Source organism: Emys orbicularis, chromosome 10 (assembly GCF_028017835.1).
Source record: "Emys orbicularis isolate rEmyOrb1 chromosome 10, rEmyOrb1.hap1, whole genome shotgun sequence".
In the NCBI taxonomy this organism is placed as follows: Eukaryota; Metazoa; Chordata; order Testudines; family Emydidae; genus Emys; species Emys orbicularis.
In genome coordinates this window covers 59,701,231-59,726,245 of record NC_088692.1, presented here as the reverse complement: position 1 = coordinate 59,726,245, position 25,015 = coordinate 59,701,231, and the positions used below count along the sequence as shown (strand labels likewise).

At 44.5% G+C, this 25,015-nt stretch overlaps 1 protein-coding gene across 1 annotated transcript in view; it reads left to right on the top strand.

Moving 5' to 3' along the window:
* Positions 1-25,015, top strand: part of FAN1 (FANCD2 and FANCI associated nuclease 1) — a 45,516-nt gene that overhangs the window by 15,073 nt on the left and 5,428 nt on the right. Inside the window, exons 3-11 of the mRNA XM_065411981.1 lie at positions 953-1,093; positions 1,643-1,838; positions 10,566-10,799; positions 11,424-11,555; positions 12,756-12,864; positions 13,976-14,095; positions 21,276-21,440; positions 22,765-22,933; positions 24,346-24,449. Of these exons, the coding sequence (XP_065268053.1) occupies positions 953-1,093; positions 1,643-1,838; positions 10,566-10,799; positions 11,424-11,555; positions 12,756-12,864; positions 13,976-14,095; positions 21,276-21,440; positions 22,765-22,933; positions 24,346-24,449 (1,370 nt within the window). The remainder of the gene's footprint in view (positions 1-952; positions 1,094-1,642; positions 1,839-10,565; positions 10,800-11,423; positions 11,556-12,755; positions 12,865-13,975; positions 14,096-21,275; positions 21,441-22,764; positions 22,934-24,345; positions 24,450-25,015) is intronic.

Sequence of the window (25,015 nt, the reverse complement as noted above, 5' to 3'; positions counted from 1 at the left end):
TGTGCCACACAATCAAAGATAGTCTCATCTGTATAATCCCATTTAAACCATTGGGATTTCATGAGTCCAACTGAGGGCATAATTCGCTTGCAAAAGAGCTGCACAGGTGTAATTGACATAATTTGGCCTCTAAAATGCTGGTGTTGATACATGGGAAGGAAAGAAACAAGTTTGACTTTCTGATTCCAGGTAGAATTTAGCAGAGTTAGCAGTTAAAAATATCTTTTTACTGATCTGATCAGATTAGCTTTGACCTAGAGTCATTGAGTTGTTAACATATGACCTTAAAATGGCCTCTTTTCAGAGCAAAATTGCAATTTAAGTTGAGCTCTATTAAATATGTATGGCTTAATCAGTGTCTGTGTTTGGCAAAAATAAGGACCTGAAGACCCCATTCAGAGGCAGATCAGATAGTGCTGTGACTGTGGTATAAATACATCGATCTGCAACTACTGATCAGCAAAAAATCAAAAATATACATATTGTTGCCAAAGCACAAAGGTACATTGAAAATCCTTTGTGTACTTCTTTTCTTCAGAACAAGAGACTGTCATTCAGTCTAACATTACTTAATCAGTTTTGCTCGTTTGAAGAGAGAGAATGAAAGCATCTGGGCTATTTAAGTTTGAATAGTGAAGTTGCCATTAATTTTTTTTTTTTTTTTGCCAAAATCATTGTGAGGTTAGCACTGCATGTGCACAATATATTTTTAACAACCATTCCATCAGTTTTGCAAGCCCATATACAAAGCTCTGTGCTTGGCATGTTACTTCAAAGGCTAAAATCTGATACTTTACTGAATCAACTTGTAAAAATATCTTAAAGCTGCCTGTCTTCTTTTAATAGACAAGATGTATCAGAGTGATATTTTTGTAGGTATATGTATATAATGCGATTTTTTTATGCTTTAATTGTTTTTTTTTCTCTTTCCCCATTTAAATACAAACTACAGCTGGTGGACAGAAGTTATATGTAAGACTTTTTCAACGCAAGCTGAATTGGATAAAAATTAACAAAATAGAATATGCAGAGATCAGTGCAGATTTGTTGCCAGTAATTGGAGAATTGGTTGAAGCAGGCTTTCTGCAAACAGGTATGGGAAACGACTGCATGTTGTTAGAATTAAATTCCCTTTTCTTGCTGCTGCCGCCAGTCTGTGTCTTGGGGTGGCCAATTAAGGGAGTCAAGTTGAGGACTATTAGTTGAGCAATTCAGGCAGATTGGCAGCTTGCTCCATTAAGTTAATAATAGAAGTTAGTGCAGATCAGTTGAAGAGGGAAAGCTGGGCAAGGTTTTTTTGGGATGGAACAGACTAGATTTCAGTCATTAGGACGAGAAGATAAAAATTAATTTGTTTGCCTGGACTGTCAGTTTGATTCAGATTTAACTGAACCAGATTTCTGTACACTTGTTTTGTTTTGAAATTGCCATGGAATTTTCCTGATTGTTAAGCTTCTGTTAATTATTAATCTTCATAATAAATTAAGTAAATTTCAAACTATATTTGGAAAGTTAGTTTAAATTACTAGTCCATAGATATTTCATATGTAGGTAGGACTTTCTACTATCCAGAAACTCTCTGTACTTTAAAGTATCATATGTAATATTGTGAATGCATAAGTATTTTTCTTTGTCCCTGCAGAATCTGAATTACAAGACCTTTCTGAGGGGCTGGACTTGCTTTCTGCTCCTGAGCTAAAAACATTAGCAAAAACCTTTCACCTGAAAAACCCAAATGGTCAGAAACAGCAGCTGGTGGAGGACTTTCTCAGACTGGCAAAACAACGTTCGATCTTCAGCAGGAATCAGGCTGGTATTGGGGCAGTGATTTTGAAAAGGTACCATTTGGGCTTTTTATGTAAAATCCAGTAGTTAATTCTGTAGATGAATATAAATTATTTTTGAGAAGACCATGAGTTTTAGATGCATTTTGGAAATGAAAAACATTTTTTATGCATTGTGAATTAAAGCATAAAGAAGTGTAGTAGCTAACATCTGAAAAGCATTAAGGTTTTAGTCATAATTTTATTAACAGTGCTATAACATGGGTCAAATACAAAATTAAAAGGGCAACCAGAGAAAGGTATTTAGTGCTTCAACCTTTTTCTTCTCTTTAGACTTGAGCTTGGATGGCTGTGCTTTAGTTTTGACAAAACCTCAATCTCTTGAGTTCTGCATTTCAAAGGACAAAACCACAGTATGGAGTATTTCCAAGTTTCCCCAGGTCACTTATGACATTTATTTTAGCTTAATTTGTTTTCCCTTTGTAAATAATTCTTGCTGTGTTTGTGGGACTACATGAAAGTAATAAAATAAGGCTTCTGCAAACCGTGGCTCAGCAGCACAAATCTGAATATGTTTACTGGGCCTAATCCTTCTCCTCTTACTGCTGGAACTGCATCAATGAGATTCCTTGTGTAAGGAAAATACAGTTTGGTCGGTTATAAGAGTATGTTGTTAGCCATCCACTAGCATTGCCCCAAATATGTATTGGAGCAAGGAGCAAAAAACAGCCCCCCCAAGTTGTCTAAAATATGGTGAGACTCATGAAGCAAAACATAGTGCAGAATACAGGTAGATGCACAAAATCAACAAGTGCTGAGTCTGGGGGAGGGACTTTTCCTGGTCCCTGCTTATAAATGATAAGGCCAGAGTTACTGTTTTCATTTGCTGGTCTGGCTAGAGTGGGGGTGGGTGGGTGGGGAGTAGTAACCACTTTCCTTAAGATGACGGGCCTTGTGGCTTGGGGTGGGGTAGTAGTAGCTTTTTTTGGCAGTCTTAAGAAAGAAGATGCCAGGGAAGACCACCTGCTTACTCCAGCCGATTGCCACTCAGGCCACCTGCCCTGAAACTGTTCTCTGTCACTAGTCATCCATTATCGTGTCCCTTTCTTTTGTTTTCTTCCCCTCGTCCCCACCTCCATGTCTCTCCTTTCCCTGAGTTTGGATCATTTTTGAGAGCAAAACCTTTGGGATGGGAGTAGCAACTCTGATTTGGCTCCCTTTATCCAACCTTTCAGGGGTTAGGTTCAGTTTTAAGGTTTTGGTCTGGTCCCATCTCTACCTTTGCTACTACACAAGGTGAAGATGGTCAGTAGAGAGATGGAGGAGATTATATTGTGGAATGTCACTGTGTAAGATTTCCCATGCTAATGACATTCTTCAGTCCTGTTCCCAGAGATCCTTGCTCTTCTGGCAGAGGCAGAAGTCTGTTTTAAATTTTGTGTAATTTTGTGCTTTGGACAGATGTTCACATCAAAATAGTGCAGTGTCCATCCCACCAATAAAGTTCCTTTCACGTTACCTAAACAGCCCTTGGTATTTGTGATGGTTCTCGGGGTGCCCAGGACTGAGAGTCACCTTGGTACACCCTGCCTTTAGTGAGAGGGTGACTTGCTGCTGCTTAACTAGGTTTCAGCTCCCTGATGCCATCAGCCTGTTAATCTCCTCTGGGCTATGCCAGGCTTTACTTTGCCTAGCAGGTTAACAATAGGTGCACTCCAGTCCCCAAACCCCTTTGAAGTGTTCCCTGTAGTGTTCTGCCCTTAACCACAGAACATTCACAGAAATGCAAAGTCTGCTGTTTCCAGAGAAACAATATACACACCAGGCTGAATGATGCAACTCAGGATCAGCTCCTTGTATAATACCAGAGCACTGGAATATATTTATAATGAAAATAATGATAAGCTTATCAAAGATTTGAGATTAAAAAAAAAGTGAGTACAGATAATGGAAAGAAAAGGATTACATATAAAAGAAAATCATAACACGATTTCTAGACACTAAACAGGATAACCACCTGTCTAAAGAAGTTATCATACTTATCTTTTGCAGTGTTTCAACCAAGCCTAGTTGAGATCCTGTTTTCATGAATGTAAACATGCTGTTCATTTACTTCCTAAGTGCAGGATTAAGAGGTATCTCATTGCCTTCTACTTATATCCCCCAAATTCACTGTCTGTCTTCAGGCACAGTAACCCCCACCCCACCACCTATCACTGTTTTTTTCCTGAGTCCCCGCTTCTTCCCTGTGAATTTCACATCTCCCTGTTGACTTTGTAAATGGAACTTCCATTGTGTTGGTTTACAATCCTTAATTTACATGCCAACTGAGAGATAGGTGAATCAACATCTCTTGTCTGACAGAAAGCAGTTTGTCAGCTCTGCTTTGATACAGGCTTTTAGAACATGTTTTCAGTGTATATGAATATAACTCTTTACATAGTATCTGTACAAATATTTCACAGCAATATTAGTGACCCTGACTTTCATTTAAGACCTCACATTATAATCTTTGGTGAACCAGAAGGTACATGGCGGGATCAGAATATTCTTGTAACTCCCTTGCCAGTTGGCATTAGGGTGACCAGACAGCAAATGTGAAAAATCAGGACAGGGGGTTGGGGGTTATAGGAGCCTATATAAGAAAAAGACCCCAAAATTGGGACTGTCCCTATAAAATCAGGACATCTGGTCACCCTAGTTGGCATTGAGGGTCACAGTGATGAAGAGGAGATTTGGAATTGCCTAGTTACGGAAGGAGAATTATTATCTCAAGCAAAATGTTTTCTTGCCCCCTTTCTGGAGGGGGGAGGAGAAAAAACACAAAGCTGACTCAAGTTAGCTAATATCTTACAAGGTTTCATGACCAGGAAGGTTTTGTGGTGTGTTGTGATACTTTGGAGGGGGAGGGGAGGGTGTGTGCGTGCGTGCACGTTAGCTATATAGAAGCAGATTCAATCATTGTTGGCACTTTACAATATGACATTTGCTGTTCCCCTTCCTGTTACATATATTTTAATGGTAGCAAAGAATAGCTAGCTTTTGGCTCAGGCAACATTTCACTACATTTAGCCTGGAGAATAGATGAAAGTGCCACGACCCGAGGTATGGCACTTCATGTCAGTTAAAACATTGGCTACTGCGACTGATTTTGCTAATAAAATAGCTTTGTCTTCAGGAGCTGCAGTTGTTTGTCAAGTGTAACCCAGTTTTAAAATACTGCCGTTTGAAAATATTTCCCTCCCATGAGATTTCAGTTTCACTCTTTGATATTAGATACTTGAACTACATTATAATTTTGAGGAGAGAACTTTCTTGGTTGACATTTGCATACTGACTTGATTTAGGAATATGGAATCCAATAAATACAAAGAGAGGCTAAAAAAATTACTTGTATTATCAACTGAAGTTTTCTCAGTGATTTGGATATGCTGGTCCTATTTTACTTTAAAGAAATGTCTTAACACCTTACATTAAATCCCAATATAATGGAATGTAATAAAACCGAGGAAGAATTTATTGCCCTCAATACACAGTTTGCTGTTCTACTGCTGTGTCTGGTTAGGCTGGATCTTGCAATGTTTCTAGTCTACCTAATGTGGATATCAGTTGTTGTATGATATTTTTTTAAAGCTTTCAAGTAATTTAAGATCAACACTTTGTCTTAAAATTTGCCAAATATTATTTGAAAATTTCACTAGATCCTTATTACCTGTCATTTTCATCTTTTTAAATTCACCATTGTTGATGAGAACTTAAAATAATACCACCCAAAACCACACAAAATAGACAGACAGTACTTTGTCCGATCCTAGTAATTTTACTGTGATTCTCCAGAGCTAACAAACAAAAAGAGCACATCAACCTGTCCTCTGCTTTCTACACTGAACACCAATTGACTGGCCAAGTAATGTTGCATTGAGTTCAAGATCTGAGTCCTTCTCTTCAAGGTGCTTAATGATGTGGGCTCAGGATACCACTAAGGGCATGGCTACACTTGCAGTTGTAGAGCGCTGGGAGTTAAACCAGCCTTTGGAGACCACAGCAGGGAAAACGCTGCCAAGGGTTTACGCTCTCAGCTGGAAGCGCACTGGCATGGCCACATTAGCAGCTCTTGCAAAGCCACAAAGAGCAGTGCATTGTGATAGCTATCCCAGCATGCAAATGGCTGCAACGTGCTTTTCAAATGCAGGGGGTGGGGTGGAGTGTGACAGGGAGGGTGTTGTGTGTATGTGGAGAGAGAGAGAGTGGGTTTTGGGGGGGCTGAGAGCATGTCAGCATGCTGTCTTGTAAGTTCAGACAGCAACAGACCCCTCTCTCTCTCTCTCTCTCTCTCTCTCACTCAAAGCAAGCAGCATTCCTCAGTAATGGTTCCTTTGTCCCGGAGCAGATAAGCAGTCAGCTGTCAGAAACGGAGCTTTGAAAGGGCATATCCGCATTCCTACAGCGAGTTCAAAACAATGACAAGAGTGGCCACTTGACTTAAGGGGATTATGGGACGTTTCCAGAGGTCAGTCAGAGCGCAGTAATGCAACACCTCGTTCACACTGGCGCCATGGCACTCCAGCAGGGGCGCAGCAAACGTTATTCTACTCGCCGAGGTGGAGTACCAGCAGCGCTGTAGCCGCGGAGTCAGAGCGCTCTACGTGCCTTGCCAGTGTGGACAGGTAGTGAGCTAGTGCGCCCGGGGCTCCTTTATTGCGCTGTAACTCGCAAGTGTAGCCAAGCCCTCAGATTGCCTCAAGCTCTGGTATAAGGACCTGGGTCAACGACCCCACTATTCTGGCACAATGAAATTATCTGCCTCAAGGGCATAAAGTTTGTCTCTGGAGGAGGCATCGTTGTCTTGGGGGCTGGTCCAAAACTGTGGATGAACACCTGCAGGATCGGAGAACCACCTCAAATGTCATCACTTTCCATTTTTTTGGACTACCTTCACTAATATAAACACACAGCACAGCTTTAATAAAAGTGTATTTAGAACATGCAATCTTCCCCCTAGGAGAGAAGGAAGGACAGAATATCATGTAATAGATGCTAGTCATGTTGCTTAATGCGTTACTGCAGGCGGTTTGCTTATAATAGTGATGATATCAGAAACTGAACAGAATGAATTGAGAAGCACAAATTAACCAACAGTTATTAACAAATGTATTAATTGACTCTAACAAGGTCTAGAGATTAAGAGCAGGGGACTAGTGATTGGGAGACCTTGAATCTGTTCCCAGCTCTGCCATTGACTTAATATGGGAGCTGAGGAAAATTGCTTTACTTCGGAACCCTGATTTCTCATCTGACAAGACATATGGTCCTGGTACCTAAGAAAATCAGTGAAGCAGAGCTGTGAGAATGTGAATCTTCAGCAATGTAGTTGGAAGTCAAAAAGATGAAGCTATCAACGCCAAGTTGCAAAATGGCCATATTAGGGCTGTAGTAACTTGATTTTGCCAAATTTAATGGGCCAACCTCTGAAAGGCCTCCTGGTGAAGAAAAAAAATCCTGTAAGGTAACCCTGCCTAAGGTAGAATTACTTCAGCGACGAGGAAGTCACCATGGGAAGGGGTTACTTCTTTGTAGTGGGTATTACCAGTATATCACAAGATCCAGTGTTAGCTTGGTCTCAAAAAACATGGGGTGGGGTGGGCGGAATCTACACTGGCCAAACAGTAAAGGGCAAAGATAGGCCCTGATAGTGCAAACATTTATGCATGTGAGCAGTGCCACTGAACTCAATAGAACTGCTTATGTGATTGGCAGGACTGAGCCTGTGTTCAGAAATGGTATTTTGAAGCTTGCAAGAGGTAATCACGAACAAGGCGGGGGAGTGTAAAAATATAACAATAAAATTACTAAAATAAGAACTTGAAAGCATCTTTGAGAGTTGCACTGCATTAAATTTTTGGAAACCTTCAGGAGTAACGAATTGTGGAAACAGCATTGTTACTGTGTAATTGTGGCTGATAGCTAAAGAAATTCAGTTACAGTAACACTTGTGAGCCGGGTAGGATCTGTTAGCATCTATTTTAAAAGAATCAGTATATAAATTTATTTTCAACAAGTTTATTTGTGCCTTCTAGACTTGCTCTCATTACTGGGAAAATCTATAGAATCTCTTTCCGGAAGCCTTGAATCCTGAGAGCCCGACACCTTTAAATAAAGACAGGAAATGGTCTAGATTTTTGTTGTCGTCTTGCTGTTTCCATTATAGTTTCCAGTATTTACATGTGTCTGTGCCTTCCTTTTTCTTGATTTTCATATTATTAAGAGAGAAGGCTAAAGCTTCTATATTGTTGGGGGATGGTTTTTCCCCTTAAGTTTCCTTACTTCTAAAATAGCCCTTGTAATTCCCTCCTTCTCTTCTCTTCTCTCTCTCTCTCCCTATGCCCCTTTTAACATGTTAAGTGATATAATATGTCTTTGTCCTTTGTATGCTTTTCTTGTCTAAATATTTTTTGGGTGCTAGGTATAAAACTATTGAAGTAAGTGGCGGTTTATGACATAGGTTTGATCCTGCAGGTGAGTAGTCCTATTGAATTCACACGTCTCATGTAAAGGCTTCAGGATTTTGCCTCTGGCACAGACCTGTACTAGAATGTTGCTTACTACAAAAGACTCCTAACCTTACTTTAGTCGTACATGAAACTGCTACCTTTAAGTTCCACTGATCTGTCTTAAAGCACTTTTTCTTGCATCTACATTACTGTACAAGTTTACTCACCTAAGATTGGACTGTCACCACCATTTATACTTCCCCTTTGATTCAGTATGAGATCTTTTTTACTTCTCCACAGGACCAGAGTGCAGATTTAAAATAATAGCACCTTTAGGATTATGGAGTAACTACCATTTCCATAATTGTTTAAATACTCACATACAGGGAAGAATATGATGGTCTAGCGTAGGGGTCGGCAACCTCTGGCACGCGGCTCGCCAGGGTAAGCACCCTGGCGGGCCGGGCCAGTTTGTTTACCTGCCACATCGGCAGGTTTGGGCGATTGCAGCTCCCACTGGCCGAGGTTTGCCGTCCCAGGCCAATGGGGGCGGTGGGAAGCTGCGGCCAGCCCATCCCTTGCCCGCGCCACTTCCTGCAGCCCCCATTGGCCTGGGACAGTGAACTGCGGGCAGTGGGAGCCGTGATCGGCCGAACCTGCCGACACGGCAGGTAAACAAAGTGGCCCGGCCCACCAGGGTGCTTACCCTGGCGAGCCGCGTGCCAGAGGTTGCCGACCCGTGGTCTAGCAGATAGATATGTATTTAGACAATTGTTTAAATTCTTTTTATTTGGATTTTTCATCTGTAAACTGTATTCAAGAGTGTATGCAGCTACATTTCTTTTAAGTACCATTGTATTGAAAAGAAAAATCAGTGAAATTCACAGTAATGGCCAGACTGCCAGACTTTGACTACCTTTTGAATATGTAGAATATACAAGATCGTCTACTGTTCAAGGTCCTGTGATCGAAGAATTATCTACTACAGCAGGGATGGGGAACCTTTTTTCTATCAGGGGCCATTGACCCACAGGGATGGGGCAGGGGGTTAGGATGCGGGAGGGGGGGTGAGGGCTGCGGGTGCGGGCTCCGGGGTGGGGCTGGGGATGAGGGGTTTGGGATGCAGGAAGGGGCTCAGGGCTGGGGGTTGGGGTGCAGGAGGAGGTTCGGGATGCGGGCTCCGGGAGGGAATTTGTGTGCGGGAGGGGATTCCGACCTGGGGGTAGGGGTTCCGGGTGTGGGCTCTGCCTGGGCGGCGCTTACCTCAAGTGGCTCCCGGTCGGTGGGGCTAAGGCAGGCTCCCTGCCTGCCCTGGCTCCACGCCGCTCCTGGAAGCGGCTGGCGTGTCTGGCCCCTAGGCGGAGGGGCCAGTGGGCTCTGTGCGCTGCCCGCAGGCGCTGCCCCTGCAGCTCCCATTGGTCACAGTTCCTGGCCAATGGGAGCTGTGGAGCTCGTGCTCGGGGCGGGGGCAGCGCGTGGAGCTTCCCTGATCGTCCCTGCTCCTAGGGGCCGCTAGGACATGCCGGTTGCCTCTGGGAACTGAGTGGAGCCGACCGGATTTTTAATGGCCTGGCAACCCTGGCTTCAGCCCCGCGGGGGGCGGGGGGGCGCCGAGGCTTGGGGCTTCCAGCCTGCGGCATGGAGACTTGCCGCGGGCTGGATGAAATGAAGCAGCAGCGGGCTGGATTTGGCCTGCCCCTGCACTATAGTATCTCAGCAAAAATTGCACATTATTGTGGGGACTGCATTTTAAATTTGATGCTGAATTTCCAGATTCTTGTCAGCTTCAATGAAAACCTGTAATGAGAGTTTAAATATAAAATTTGAACGTAGGTTCAATAATGATAATAATAATGCTTTGCACTTCTACTAAATCTTCCATATGAAAATCTCAAAGCATTTGGTAAACGTTAATGAATTAAGTCTTGCAAATCCTCAGAGAAGTGAAAGGATGTATTTTCAAAAATGGCCTCTGATTTTCAGTGCCTTCAATTTTGAATGTTCCACTTTAGGACCTGATTTTTGTTGACTTGTCCAAAGTTACACAGCAAGTCGTTGCCAGAGAGATAATCTTACTTTTTGTAGAGCATATATGTAGTCAAGTTATTCCACTTCACTTACTGAAATGTTATATTTGCTATGTATTAAGTACCTATATCTGGCTTTTCATTAGAGACCACGTATACTATGTAGTTTCTCAAGCTCCTTCATACTGTAGGGAAAATCAAGCTGTAGAATAATTGTTTTGGAAGCAAATTACATCTGGATAAACATTTTGCTTGGCTTCTAGGGCTAAGGACCTTTCTGGGAAGTCTGTCAGGGTCTGTAAAGGCCCCCGAGCAGTATTTTCTCGAGTTTTACTGCTGTTCTCACTGACTGATTCAGTGGAGGATGAGGAAGCAGCTAGTGGTGGCCAAGGCCAGCTCTCCACCTTGCTTATGGTAAACATGGGTCGTACGGTGTTTCCCAGTTACACAGTAAATAGGAAAACAGCAATCTTCCAGGACAGAGAAGATCTCATCAGGTAGGAGGAACTTTGGCTATCTGGAAACTGATTTATGGAGACAGCATGTGAAATGCAGCAATGACACCCATGTATTTATTTCTAAATAAGCACTATTATTGCCTATACCATGTCATCTTATCTGTGCTATTGCCATAAATTGTAGGGCAAATAGAAGACCAGAGGAGAAAACACAACAGTATATTTGTGGTTAGTTAATATAGAGTCTACTAAGAACCCTCCCAAAATTTGTAATGCTTAGTGGCCTTACATTCTGAACCAGAGTAGCTTACCTCATTGCTTCATGGTCATCTACTGATGAAAGCTGCACATTAAATTGCAATGCCTGCTGTTAGAATGAATTCCTAGAGCAATGAGAAGATGATATAAGTGTTTTATACTAGAGAAAACATTTTAAACTTAATGCACCCTGATGTATACTCCATTCACTTCAGAATACTCCAGGAATAAAGTTGGCCTTGAGGGTTTTTTGTTTTGTTTTTGTTTTTTTTTAAATGCCTTGGGAGATGAGGGTGGGAGGGAAATCAGATAACATTGTATAAAGGGAATGAGTTATTTTTAACTGTAAACTCTCTTTGCACCTGGTATTTATTTTTGTATTTGTGGTTTGGGTTTTTTTGTTAGATATGCAACAGCTGCTCATTTGTCAAATGATGTAGCCACTGCAATGGCTAATGGGAACTGGACAGAAGCTAAATATCTCTATATGTGTGCAAAAGAAACCTGGCATGAACTGAAAAATCATCCTTCTTTGAGGTACTAAAGCAGAAATGCACGTTGAAATTCACATGCAACTAGCAGATACATGATCTCATTTTTGATTCAGCTCCTATTGAAGGAGGCTTGTATTCTTGTGTTCTAACTGGAGCCTGTTGAATTCAGCAGTTTCACTGTTCTTAAAAGCTTTGAACTTCTTGCTTTATTTGTTTAGCTTTTAAATGGTTTAAATTGGAGAGACTTTTTATGTAAAAGTGCAGAGTGAATTGGTAGACAAAGATAAAGCACTGAAACAGCTCCGTATCCTACATGCCAAAATAAAGGAGAACAAGAATCTATTTTTCACTTGTCTTAGTTTGTGTTTATGGCTGCTAGGCAAACAGCAATCAGCAGAATTTAAAATTCACAAAGAACAAAGTAATGTAGTAAAGGTTATGGGAAAACATATTGGTTATTCATCTGCTGAAATTTCCAAGTTGGTGTTATTCAGGAACCATTACTAAAGATCTGAGAACTGAACGTACATGTATTGTTGTTCAAGTGTCCTTCATCAGGTTTCATTTTAATTATTTGTTTGCTAGCTTGATGATACCTTGAAAACCATAGCCCTGTGTTTGCCATCATATTCATTCTCATGGCAACTGACTTAACCTCATATTCATGGAGGGTCGTTTGGGGGCTTGATCTTTCTCCTGTTGAAGACCGTGGTAAAACTTCTCTTCAGTGAGACTAATATCATGCCCTTGAATAGTATATGCCATCAAAAAAAGATGGCTAATATCTGTAAGTTAAATAAATTTGTTAGGGCAGGAAAGGCTATTTCAGCCAGTGGCCTTTTGTCTAGCTGATTGTCTGTCTTGGTAGAGAACACCTGTAAGTAAAAAACAAAAACAATAAATAAATAAATAAAAAAGATGGTGGAACTAAATTTTCTTTTAACTGACCTATGTTATGTGAATCTTTAGTTTCACTGGTTGTTGAACCAAGGACATGGCTGCCAAAATATTAATATTAAACCATTGCGCCAGCCACCGTAATTCTGTCACTTGTGAACTTTGGAGTGGCAGACTTTGCAACCTTGATGTTCTTTTTACTGCATTTTTATATATACTTAATGTTATTTTGTTTTTATAAGCGCTCAACTATTTGTGTGCTTTGTAAAAAAAAAAAAAAAAGAGTCTGAATGATTTGATAGTCATTCCTATTTAAATGATCTCTGATGCGTTCTTTTTTTTAAAGATGCCATAGAGACTTACCAGAGTATCTGCGACATTTTACGGTTGGGTGGATGTATACAAGAATCCTCTCTCGAGGGGTTGAAATACTGCAGAGACTTCATATGTATGAGGTAAAGCAGTGGTGCAAGACAGTGGTTCATTTTTAATTGCTAATATTTCTGTAATGAAATTACTATAGCTGGCTCTCAGATAGAAAATCCTTACATTTTCCTTGGGTGGCAGTCTTAGTACATTATATTATAGTGTCAGACCTCATTGATGATACAGTTCACAGGAATATTGTAGAAGGGTTTGACATTGCAATAGTCAATGAAATTTTTATCTGTTGTGTAGCTTTAGAGATGATAGGATCTGGTGCAGCTTTGCTTAAAGGTAACCTGTGAAGAGAAAAACAGTGCACCATTTTTCTTCCTGCACGAGGATCTATAAGGAAGGCCTGGAAGAGTTTTTTCAACATTTTCCCCCCCCCCACTTTTTTTTCTTGCATAACAACATTAGGTTTTGACTTCCCTGTTGTAGCTGGAAGACTCTGTGGAAGCCTGTGGAAGATCCACTTGGGGATTATTATATGGCAAGAGTCTAACACTGAGGGATTGTTATTTATACTGTTTAAAGATATCTTCTTTTCATTGGATTTTGTTAAGACCTTGTAAAGCAAAACTCTTGGGTGGGGTGACAGGGGGAGAAGCTGACTCTGAAATGCTCCGTCTCTTCAGTTGAGGACTAAGAATCTCCAGCTTAAGAGGTCCCTGCCAGGGAACACAACTTTATAATATAAGAAAGAAAAACACCAAGAAAACCACTTTAACCAAAAAACAAGCAAGCAATTTTCAGGCCTTCTTTGTATATCATAATGAAACAAAAAGGGGAAAAAGCATTTTCCTCTTTGCAATTGACCTGTAAGTCTAAATGACTCTCTATATGTTCGTAGGTTTCAGAGTAGCAGCCGTGTTAGTCTGTATCCGCAAAAATAACAGGAGTACTTGTGGCACCTTAGAGACTAAGCTGTTATAGAAAGGGATGTTAAAGGGTAAAAAGGACTTGAGCTGAGAATTGCTGAGAGTTAAAGTAGCCAGTGTGGGGGAGGAGGGAAGACACTTGGAAGGGTAATACTACTGTGTTACTACTGCACTATGGGCAACGTAGCTGGCTTTAATTGTATAATGATACTTCAGCTTGCTTTCCTGTGTCATCTAATAGAAGAGTTTTGCATTGCTGTAGGAGGCTGTGGAAGAACTGCAGTATCTTTTATCTCAGGAAGTGTATTGTACAGACAGCAGAGGACGATGGTGGGATCGACTGGCTCTGAATTTACACCAGCACTTGAAACGCAATGAGCAGGTATCCCCTATCTGCATGCTCTACGCTGGAGAACAGTACTAGCTAGGTGTTAAAAACACTGCTTGTATTTTATATGCGCAGGAGTGCTGGGAAGGCACTGTAAGAGGCTTAGGCTTGGTCTACACTACACAGTGTGGAAAATCCAAATCCCTGAGCGGCGTAGTTATACCAACCTTAACCTCCCATGTAGATGGCACTGTTGGCGGGAGAGCAGAGGTGAAGTTATTAAGGCGTTGGGAGCGCTCTCTCCCGTTGGCTGAGATGTCCTCACCAGATGCGCTACAGTGGCACAGCTGCATTGGTGCTGATGAGCTGATGTAAATTTTTAGTCTAGACCTGCTATCAGCGCTTTGTATGGATCTGTTCCCAAGGGTAGTTGATAGGCTTCTCTTGGGAAGTAGGACTTGTCTTTGGGTATGTCCACACTACAGCATAAGAACAGGCTCAAGCCTAACCCCCCTGGCATCTGCACTGCAATTGTGCTAACTCAGGTTCCAGGACCTTGGAGGGTCCGAGCTCGAGTTAAGCTGGTACCCAGGGTCCGAGTCCTATTGCTTTGCAGTGTAGACGCAGCCCCGCTTGACTCGGGCCTGGGAGTCAGCCAGAAGTATCCCACAATTTCATGGGACTGCTTCCTTAATCCTCGCTATCCTAACAATCAGCAATCCACTCAATTGAAAAAGGAAGCCCCCTCCCTTCCCTTGGCAAATGATAGCAGCTCAGGTCAGTGTTAACCCATTCTCTTCTGATCACCAATCTGCAAGCACATTATCAGAGAGCCTCTTGGGTTTGCAGTGGAGAGTGAACCGATCAAACTTTTTGCAAAGCCCGCTGCTTCCTAGTGTTGTGTAAGGTGGGCAATAAAGTTTTTCCCACAGTACACCATGGTCCTAGGGCTAGAGCGGCGACATTTGGGGCGGGGGGCGCTAGGGACTGGGATATGGTTGTTTTGATTCATGTCTGCACGCTCCGGTGTTGACTCCAGAGCCCTAGGTTCAAGCACAGGTTAAAAGTGTCTTAATATAGGGTTAAAATACATGGGTCAGCTGACTCAAGTCCCACTAACTCTGGGCTTACATTGCAGTGCAGACATTTGAGGCTTGGTGAGGTTGAGGCTTGGTGAGGGATGAACAGATTCATATTTGGTCAGCATTGTTTTTCTATCACTGTGGAGAATTTTTCCGAGCTCAGGGATTGTATGTAGTTGCCAGTCAAGTGCCTGCTCAGCCAGTCTGTTTCATGGTCCACAGAGAGGCAGGGAGAGCTTTTGCAGAGGATGGCTCTCACTCTGGATCCTCCTCAGTGTTAGGGGGTATTCCTGTTAAAATCCCTGCCCCCGTGCTGAGGAGAGGCAGCTGGAAAGGAGGCCTCTTTAGCTCCTCAGGCAAGGAGCTATGGCGGGAGCTGTTAGATAGACTGTTCCTGATGGGAAGCAGGGGTAGCTTTTACCCTCAGGGCAGGCTTGGATGCCTTATTTCCTTTCCCTGTAAGTCTGCCAGGCCACTTATCCATTTGCTTTCACTCGCTGGAGGAATTGTGGCTTTTTGGACAGGTTGTGGGAGATAAGTGCCATCATGCCAGTCTGCCTTGTAGATGGACCATGGGCTGTGAAGAAGCATGGCAGAGTCCTGAGGTGCCAGAAGCAGTCTCACAAACTGAATGAAGACTGGTGTTTTATATATGGAGATATACCTATCTCATAGAGCTGGAAGGGACCTTGAAAGGTCATCGAGTCCAGCCCCCTGCCTTCACTAGCAGGACCAATTTTGCCCCAGATCCCTAAGTGGCCCTCTCAAGGATTGAACTCACAACCCTGGGTTTAGCAGGCCAATGCTCAAACCACTGAGCTATCCCTCCCCCCAGTGTTGTCTAGTGTGCTGTACCACAATAGGGCCTGCATTGGACAACCCAGAGAATAGTGGGCTCAGTGCTCTGAATGCATAGTAGAAATGGTATGAGAAGAGTGTGATCAATAGATAGTAAACTTACTATTACCTGGAAAATGGCACACCAAAGGGTTAAATTCAGCAAAGCCCAGAGAGAACTGGCCTCATTACTTGCTGCTCCGTGGGGGGCAGAACTTCTGGCAAGTGGAAGCCGGGGTAACCCAGTATGGCTCTCTAGCTATATCTACACTATACAGCAGCTGGGAATGTGCCTCCCAACCCAGGGAGACAGACTTCTGCTAGCTTGGCTTGAGCTAGAGCACTAAAAATAGCAGTGTAGCTGTTGTGGCACTGGCTGAGGTTCAGGCTAGCTCTCTGAGCTTGGACCCACCTGACCCCCTGGGCCTGAGCACAGTTGGCCTACGAGTCTCCGCTGATGCCACAATCTCCACACAACGCTCCCAGCTGCAGTGTAGACATACCCTCTGTGCCCTCCTAGTGGCTAGACTATGTACAGAGGTTTGACTTTGCTACCACCTTTGAGCTAATTGACTTGGTCCGTTAGCTCAAGTAGTAGAGACTCCTGCTTTTAGATCTAGGGGTCCCAGATTCACTCCCCACAAACAGCTCTTCCAGGGGCAACATTGCCCATGCCTTAGCCCTAGAGTTCCCATGCCACAACTCTGAACTGCACCCAAAATCCATGCAGAGAAAGCACAGCCCATCAGTCTCAGATTGAGTGAGAAGTTAGGATCCAGAATAAGGCATTGTAAAGGACATGTGGTGGGCCATGTTTATCCCTCCTGTGTGGAACTCTGGAGCCTGTATTGGAAGTACATCGGGGAGGGATTTGGTCCACTTTTGCCTGACATCCTTGCCCCTCCATGGGATGAGTTTATAAAAGCAAATTAATTGTGCAGTGGGTAAACTTGCCATTTTCTAGCTGCCTGATACAATCAGGCTTTCAGAGACACCGTGTCCATGGAGACCAGTCCTTGGATTTCTAAGTGATTAGTTGGCAGGTGGCCAAGGGAGAGAAATGTAACAGCTTGGGAATGGCATAGCAAGTTTGGATGTAATGATTATATAAGGCCTTACAGAGTTCTCAGGCACTTTTAGGCAGACATTTGCAGCAGACTGTGGTGGAACCAGTGGCACCAATTTGCAGGTCTGGGTCTGCCTTTGACCTCCACCCACTTTCAGTAAGCAGGTGCTGCTATTGGTGCATGAGACATCACTGTGATAAAGCAGCCAGCAGCAGAAGTCTGTGTGCTCCAAATTTTGTAGCTCAGCACCCTAAGGCTATGTCTACACTTATGCTGGGGTATAGAATACATACACTGCACTCTCTCTCCCCCCACCCCCACCAACAATATACATAGAGTGTAGATGGTGAGGCACTGCTTTGGCGAGTAAAGACACACCATAACCTTAAGGTATATACCCTACATGGCTCTCTGTATGCCTAAGCAGCGCCTCCTCGCCTACACTGTTTTTAGCGGTGGTGTGTCCTGCTGCCTCCCCACTGATAGGAGTGGGAAAGGCTCTGACAAGGGGAGGCAGTGGAGAGAGGATTTGCAGCTCCCTGCTGAGAGCCTTTCCCTGCTGCCAGAGATTTTTGCTGATGTGTATAGCTACACACTGCAGCATGGATGCAGCCTGCTGTTCACTGTAGCATGTAGCTACACATACCCTACATGCCGCCACCAGTGTAGACAAAGTCTGAGTGTGATAGGGTTACCATATTTTAAGTGTCCAAAAAGAGGACACTCCACGGGGCCCCGGCTCCGCCCCCGCCCCAGCCCCAGCCCCAGCTCCGCTGCTTCCCGCGAACATTTGATTCGCGGGAAGCCTGAAGCAGGCAGGCAGCAGGTAAGCTGGGGCTGGGGCGGGGGGGGCGTGAGGAGGCGTGGCCCAGTCCAGCCCCGCCCCCCCGGACGAGCGGCTCCCTCCGGCGGCCAAGAGGCTCTGGCCCCGGCGTCTCCCGCCCGGCTTGGGCCCTGGGGCGCCGGCCCCCGGCCCCGCACCGCCCGGCCCCGGCTCGGCCCCGGCCCCCGGCCGAACACCGCCGGCCCCTCCCTCCCTATTTTCCCGGACATGTCCGGCTTTTTGGGATTTTCTCCTGTATGGGGATTTGAGGCCCAAAAAGCCGGACATGTCCGGGAAAATCCGGATGTATGGTAACCCTAGAGTGTGACCCAGTTGCCCTTCTCCTACCCCATCTGCACCAGCCCACTCAGAGCTGGTGCAGAATCTCTCTCCCTGGTTTGCAGATGGAGCTGAGTCTCTGGCTGCAGCTGCCTGGCAACTGATCTGTTGTTGTTTGTGTTATAATTGCTCCTACAAGTCCTAACTTTCATCAGTGCCCAATTATGCTAGGCACTATATATACATATAGTCTCTGCCCTGAATAGTTTACAGTTTAAATAATATAAGACAAATAGAAGGTGGGAGAAAGGATTCATTATTGTTCCCATTTTACAGATGAGAACTGAATGAGGCTTAGAAGTATGAAGTACCTTGCCAACGGGCACACAGAAAGTCTGTGGCAGAGCCAAGTTCTCCCAAGTCTCAATTTAGTGCCTTAACCCTCAGACCACCTTTCCATTCGTAAGACTGAAGTAGTGCAGAGGGCCAGGGCCAGATTAACTTTTTGTGGGCCTGGCGCCGAACATATTTGTGGGCACCCATGGGGCAAGGTGCAGGGGGGCGGGACGGTCAGTCTCCAGAGTGAAGGGCGGGCTGCAGGAAGGCACTGTTTACAAACCTGCAGCTGCCAGACTCCCACTGGCCTGCCCAGCCCTGTGCTACCAGCATGCCCCTTCCCCTTGAGGGCGGGCTCGCACCACACCGCCCCCCTGCCCAGTGCCACACCCTTATGCCCAGCGCCCCCTTGCCCAGAGACCTCCACCATAGATCTCTATGCCCCCACCCTTCCCAGAGACCTCCCCCGCTGGCCTCCCACCACAACTGCACAGCACCCTGCACACCACATCACTCACCCAGTGCCCCCTGCCCATAGACCTCCCCACTGCCCACCACCTTCCTCACAGTCCCACCATCACAGCTGCACAGCACCCCATATTCCTGAGGGGATTCTGCACCAAAAAATTAAAAAATTCTGTGCACAATATTTTAAAATTCTGCAAAATTTATTTGTCTATAAATAAATGTGGAGGCTCCAACATGGCAGTGGGGAGCACAGGCCACTGGTTGCATGGAGGTGGGAGATTACCCTGCAGCCTCCCCCCACCTCACCCCGGGACAAGGACTCGGCAGTGAGGCTGCACCCGACCCTGACACAGTGCAAGGGCAGGCCTGCCCCAAAAACCCTCTGGGGCCCTGCTCCCCTGTGCCAGGCGCACCAGGTTTGGGTGAGCAGGCTCAGCCTGGCAGCAGGGTCCAAGTGCAGAGGGACTTAGTGTGGGGGGATCCAGGTGTGGGTAAGAGAGTTCTCTGTGGTGCAATTTGGGGGCGGGTGGCTCAGTGGGAGATCTGGATGCACAGAAGCTCATTATGGGGTTCCAGGTGCAGGGGCAATGGGATTCTGCAGGGGATCCAGGTGAAGGTGTTTGGGGCTCAGTGGGGGGGTCTAGGTACAGGGGAGGTGGAGTTCATTTGGGTGGGAGTCCAGGTGCAGGTGGTTGGGGCTCAGTGGGGAGGGTGTCTGGGGGGGCTCATCGGGGTGGTACAGATGCAGGGGAGGTGGGACTTGTCAACAGGGGAGCCCCAGCTTCTGCCAAGGGGATGCCGCATGCTGGGCTCCAGCTTCCCCCCTGCCCCCGCTTCTCCCATCCCCTTCTCTTCCCCATCCCATGCCCCTTCCCCACTGCTCCATCTCCTCCTTGTCCCCTGCCCTTGCTTCCCCCATCCCTTTCTCTTCCCCTTCCCCACTGCTCCATCTCTTCCCCATCCTACCCCCTTCCTTCCCCACTACCTCTTTTCTCCTGCCCCCGCTTCCCCTATCCCCTTCTCTTCCCCATCCCATGCCCCTTCCCCACCGCTCCATCTCCTCCTCAGGCTTGGGGGCAAAGGGGAACCGCCCCCCAGCACGAGGTGGCGGAGCAGAGCAGGTTGGGGCCGGGTTGCTCCATTTCCTGCTGTCCAGTGATTGCAGGGTGGACCTGACCCTGTACTCATGGGGTGGCGGGAAGTGGAGTGACCCAGCCCCAGCCTGCTCTGCTCCGCTCCCTTGGCTCCCGGACTTTGGGGGAGGGGGGAACCACCCCCCAGCACTCACCAGCGACACGGCTGGAAGCCGTGCTGAGCGGAGCGGGCTGGGGCCAGGTCGTTTCACTTCCCACCACCTGGTGAGTGCAGGGCGCGCCTGACCCCTGCTGCAGTCCCCCAGGATGTGTAGCTCAGGGGAGGAGGTTTGGGGGGGAAGGAGCGGGGGCAGGGCTGGGGCGGACCAGGGATGGGAAGAGGTGGGGCGGAGCAGGGGCAGGGGCAGCTTTCCTGGCCGGCTCAGCTGGCCGGGGGAACGGGCTGGCCGGGGCCTCTTGTGACTCTGCGCCTGGCGCCATGGTAAACCTGGTACTGTAGAGGGCCTATGCTGGGCTCAGTTTTACCCTCCATATATTTGCACCAAGAGCTAGCATACCTGTTCTTGAATTAAACTGCTGTTAAAGTAGCTGGGTACCCTTGTTAAAAAATTGGCCCCGATTAACTGGCTGCTACTACCAGAGAGCAATGCTGGGAATCAAGATTTATATGCATTAAATCCTGTGTGTTCAGTGGCACCCTCCTCTTCGTTCCTGCATGCCACTTACTCTGAATGGATTACTTTGATCCTCTCCAGGTCTTTGTTTGCTTAACTGGTACATTTAAGTGCATTGCAGTGGTTTAGGGTGGTGGGGGAAAGCATGGCCACATTTTCTCTTGGTCAAAAGTATGTGGCATGAGCATTTTTAGTTTAGTTTTTGAATCAAGTATCAGACACTTTAAATATTTCATTTGAATCGCATCCATTTACGGAATAGAAGTTATCATTTCCAAGTACTCTTTGGGGAAGATTTTAGTTTTGGGTTTCACTGGTGTAAATGGGGAGTAACTCTAGTGCTACTGGGATCAGAATCTGAAACTCTGTCTTCTGCTATTTCACTGGTGCAAAATATCACTTAAAAGGAGTTTCTTCAGTATAAGAGTAAGTAAATAAATAGATTCCCCTTTAACACCATTCTTTATTCTCTGTTGCTTTCCTTCTTTGTGCTCTTTAAATCAGATTAAGGCTGAGTAGAAATAGACTCACATATTCTTCCCAGGTCATTACCTGAGATCTTCTTGGTTCCTAGGCTATTGAGTGCATTAGAAAAGGGCTGTCAGATCCATTAGTGCGCACAGGCCATCGACTCTCTCTCTACCAGCGTGCACTGCGATTGAAAGACTCACCAAGCTGCAAGAAGTTCAGGAGCCTCTTTCAGGAGCTGCCTGTCATAACTGTGGAAGATGTTACACATGTGAGTAAAGTGTTACTGGTTCCTGAGAACCTACCAATTCCAGCAGTCCTTTCCTTCTGACTGGGATGGTAATCCTGGAAACTGGGTGTATGGGTGTATACTTCCCTGCATTTGTATTATATATTCTGTAACACAATGGGCCCAACTCTCAACTGGTGTAAATCAGCAGAGCTCCACTGATTTCAATGAAGCTATGTTGATTTATACTAGCTGTAGATCTGACCCAGCTCACCAGTAAAGCTATAAAATGTTGCTGTCTGTGCCCAGAAGTCAGAAGTTTCCTGGGCTCCTTCCAGGCTGTGCTTCTGACTTACTGAATGACTTTTAATCTCACTGGGTCTCAGTTTTCCATGTGTAACGTGGGTAGATATTACTAACCTCATTGGGGGTTTGTTAGCCCTCTTTGAAGGGCTTGTGAGAATGCAGGACTGGTAGAATCAGGTTTTTGATCAATTGGAGGCGGGAACTTCCATATTAGAATGGATATCATTGTGCTTCATTCTCCCCTGCCCTGTGTAGTCATTTACACCTGTGCACAGTGGATGTAAAGCACACCAAACCATAGTGGTAGGACATCACACCTATTGTACACAGGTGTAAATCAATATCCAATGGTCAAGGATCAGTCCCCTGGTGTGTTAATATTTGGGGGAGGGATAGCTCAGTGGTTTGAGCATTGGCCTGAGCATCTCCAGGATTGTGAGTTCAATCCTTGAGGGGGCCATTTAGGGAACTGGGGTAAATATCTGTCTGGGGATTGGTCCTGCTTTGATCAGGGGGTTGGACTAGATGACCTCTCTGAGGTCCCTTCCAACCCTGATATTCTATGATTCTATGATTTTTGGGAAATTTTGCTAAAAAGATGAGCAGGAATTTACTTCTTGATTAACTTCATAGTTAAATGCTTTTTGTGTGTGTGCAGCCTGCTAGATATTATGGGTGAAATCCTGGCCCTGTTGAAATTAGTGGAAGGTTTGTCATTGACTTCACTTGGGTCAGGAGTCTACCCTGTATCCTGACTCCTAACATTCCCTTCAACCCAGAAGCTGTGCTAGTGTGGTTCCTTTATGAACATTTGCAATTTGAGTCTCATTTGTCATCCAAAAATTGACTCGATTAGCAAATGGCTGTCAAGAAAATGGCAGCTTAAACTCTGAATTCTTTATTTTTAGCTGATCAATAATTCACTTGTTTTTTGAAAGTTGGTTTCTCTTTGTAAAAGCAGTGCTAGGGAGCTTTGTATCCCTTAGGAGAGGTAGAGATACTTAAATAAGGCTATTCACCTTTAATGTTGGACATTAACTAGCTGTTTTTATGTATTCAGGTTACAATCAAAGGAAAGATGTGTCCCCAAACAGGGGTGGGAAAATCTGTGTTTCTAGTGGAGGACATTGATGATCAAGAGAAAGGAGAAGACTTCACTCTGTCCACAATCATGTGTTCAGTTGAGGAGCTGGCGTTAACACATTACAGACAGAATGGCTTTGATCAGGGTAATAGTAACAATTCTCTTATACCAATGCAATAATGTTCAGGAATGGACTATCCGCTACAAAGAGAGAGTCTTTTAACCCAGTTTTAGCAGTTAATGCTCCCATTGTTTGAAAGTCAGTGAAAAGTTGCTGATTTTTTTTCCTTCCTAAAAGTAGCTGGAAATTGTACTTAAGAGCCTTTCTCCTGTACTTTGATTCCTTTTCTCCTCCACATCCCAGTTGCAGTTTTGAAATGGAAAAAAATATATTCCTTTATCTTTCTAGATCTCCAAGTGCATTAGAAGTTTCTCATCTTGTCTTTCAAGATCAATAGGCTTTTACTTAAAATAGTTTAATTCACACATGTGTAGGAGTTTGGGATTCCAAAAGCTGTAACTGTAAGTGGCTGAGTGCCAGCAGGAGCAAGAGTGCCACTGAGGAAATTGTATAGCAAAGGATTTTATAGACATCCCATTGTGATTATCTAGACTAGATGATCATCTCCCCCTAGTCTTCTGGCATTTCAGAGTCACTGCAATTACCAGTAGACATACATACTTCTGTTATAGCAAGAGCATCAGCAACTGCTTTAGTTAAGGTCACATAACAGATTCCTTTATTTTGTTTTCAGTTGCTCATAATTTTGTGAAATTTACCATAATTCCCACAGTTTCAGAGGGATTAGGGTACTAGTAATCTTTTTCTTGTTTTATCTGTATCTTGGCAGTAAAAATCTGAGTATAGTAGAACAGAGTAGGCAGCCATTAAAAATATCATGTCTCAAGGGAGAACCAAGATGCTACGCTTTGCAACAACTCTCGTCATAGCCAGAGATCCAACCAATGCAGTGGGGAACCAAGTGAAGCATCTGTTGGACCAGTGAATCAGTGAGGAAGTTATAGAGAATGGTGGAGCAGCAAGTGACATCATGCATGCTACATGGTGTATTAGTGAGAGTTGCCAGATTCTCTACTCCTGCCTTGCAGAAAGATGGTGTGTGCTGCCAGCCATGAAACTGAAATTCCTTTGAATCCCCTTTAAAATGGAATGGAGCAGCCAACCTTCGCCGTAGCTTGTTTTGGGTAATAGACGAGATTCTTAAGGCTTTGAAATGTCCAAAATATAGTTATTTGGTAACCTTCAAAAGGGTCTTGCTTTGATTTAACTCTTTTAGTCAAGTGTATTGGCATTAAACAAAGAGCCTTAGCAAATTGTGAAAGTGATATCAATGCCATTAAAATGTGTTTTACTACATTTTGTGTAGTGTTAGTATCTGATGACGGGGTGTATGTGTAATCCTGAACATGATACTTTGCTCTTGCTGAACATTTTAATCTGTATTTCAGCTGTGGTTGCTTTAACTACTCAGAGATTGAAATGTGCCTATCTTTGTTTCCATGGCTGGAAATCTGAATGTGATTTTTGTCCTTCAGGGATTCATGGAGAAGGGTCCACGTTTAGTACACTCTATAGCCTTCTAATGTGGGACATTATTTTCATGGATGGCATACCAGATGTTTTCAGAAATTCTTATCAGGTATTTGTGAAGGGTATTTTTTTCTATCCAAAGGTTTGTTTAAAAAAATAGATAATTATGATAAACATCTATTACAGTCTGTTCTGGATTCACAGTGTTTTATCTGATGGCAGGTTGCATCCTGTTACTGAAATGCTCTTCATTGCTAGTTGATAGTAGTTTGCCCTGACAGGCACAGTTAGGATGTGCAGCATTCACTTACCTTTGGTGATGGTTCTTGACTAAAATCTGACTAGTGCAGAAGACCTCTGATGTCCATCATTTTTCCAGATTGGAGGCCTTATGCCCTCTAATACATATGTAAGGCATAGAATGCTTGAAACCTTCGAAATTAATCTTTTGGTGACCTCTGATGGGAAGTGAGCTTTTCTTTGAGTTCAAAGGCACATACGTGAATATACCAAATGTCACGATTCTAGCTCAGTGCAAACGTACATACAGTGAGTGAGTGGTCTGTGTGAGTTTCGATGATTTCTGCAAGTGCAGCTTTCCTCTTAAACTCTACTGAAGCCCATCCTTTCATAAATCCATTCCCTTTTATAAAATTAATCTTGTTATACACACAT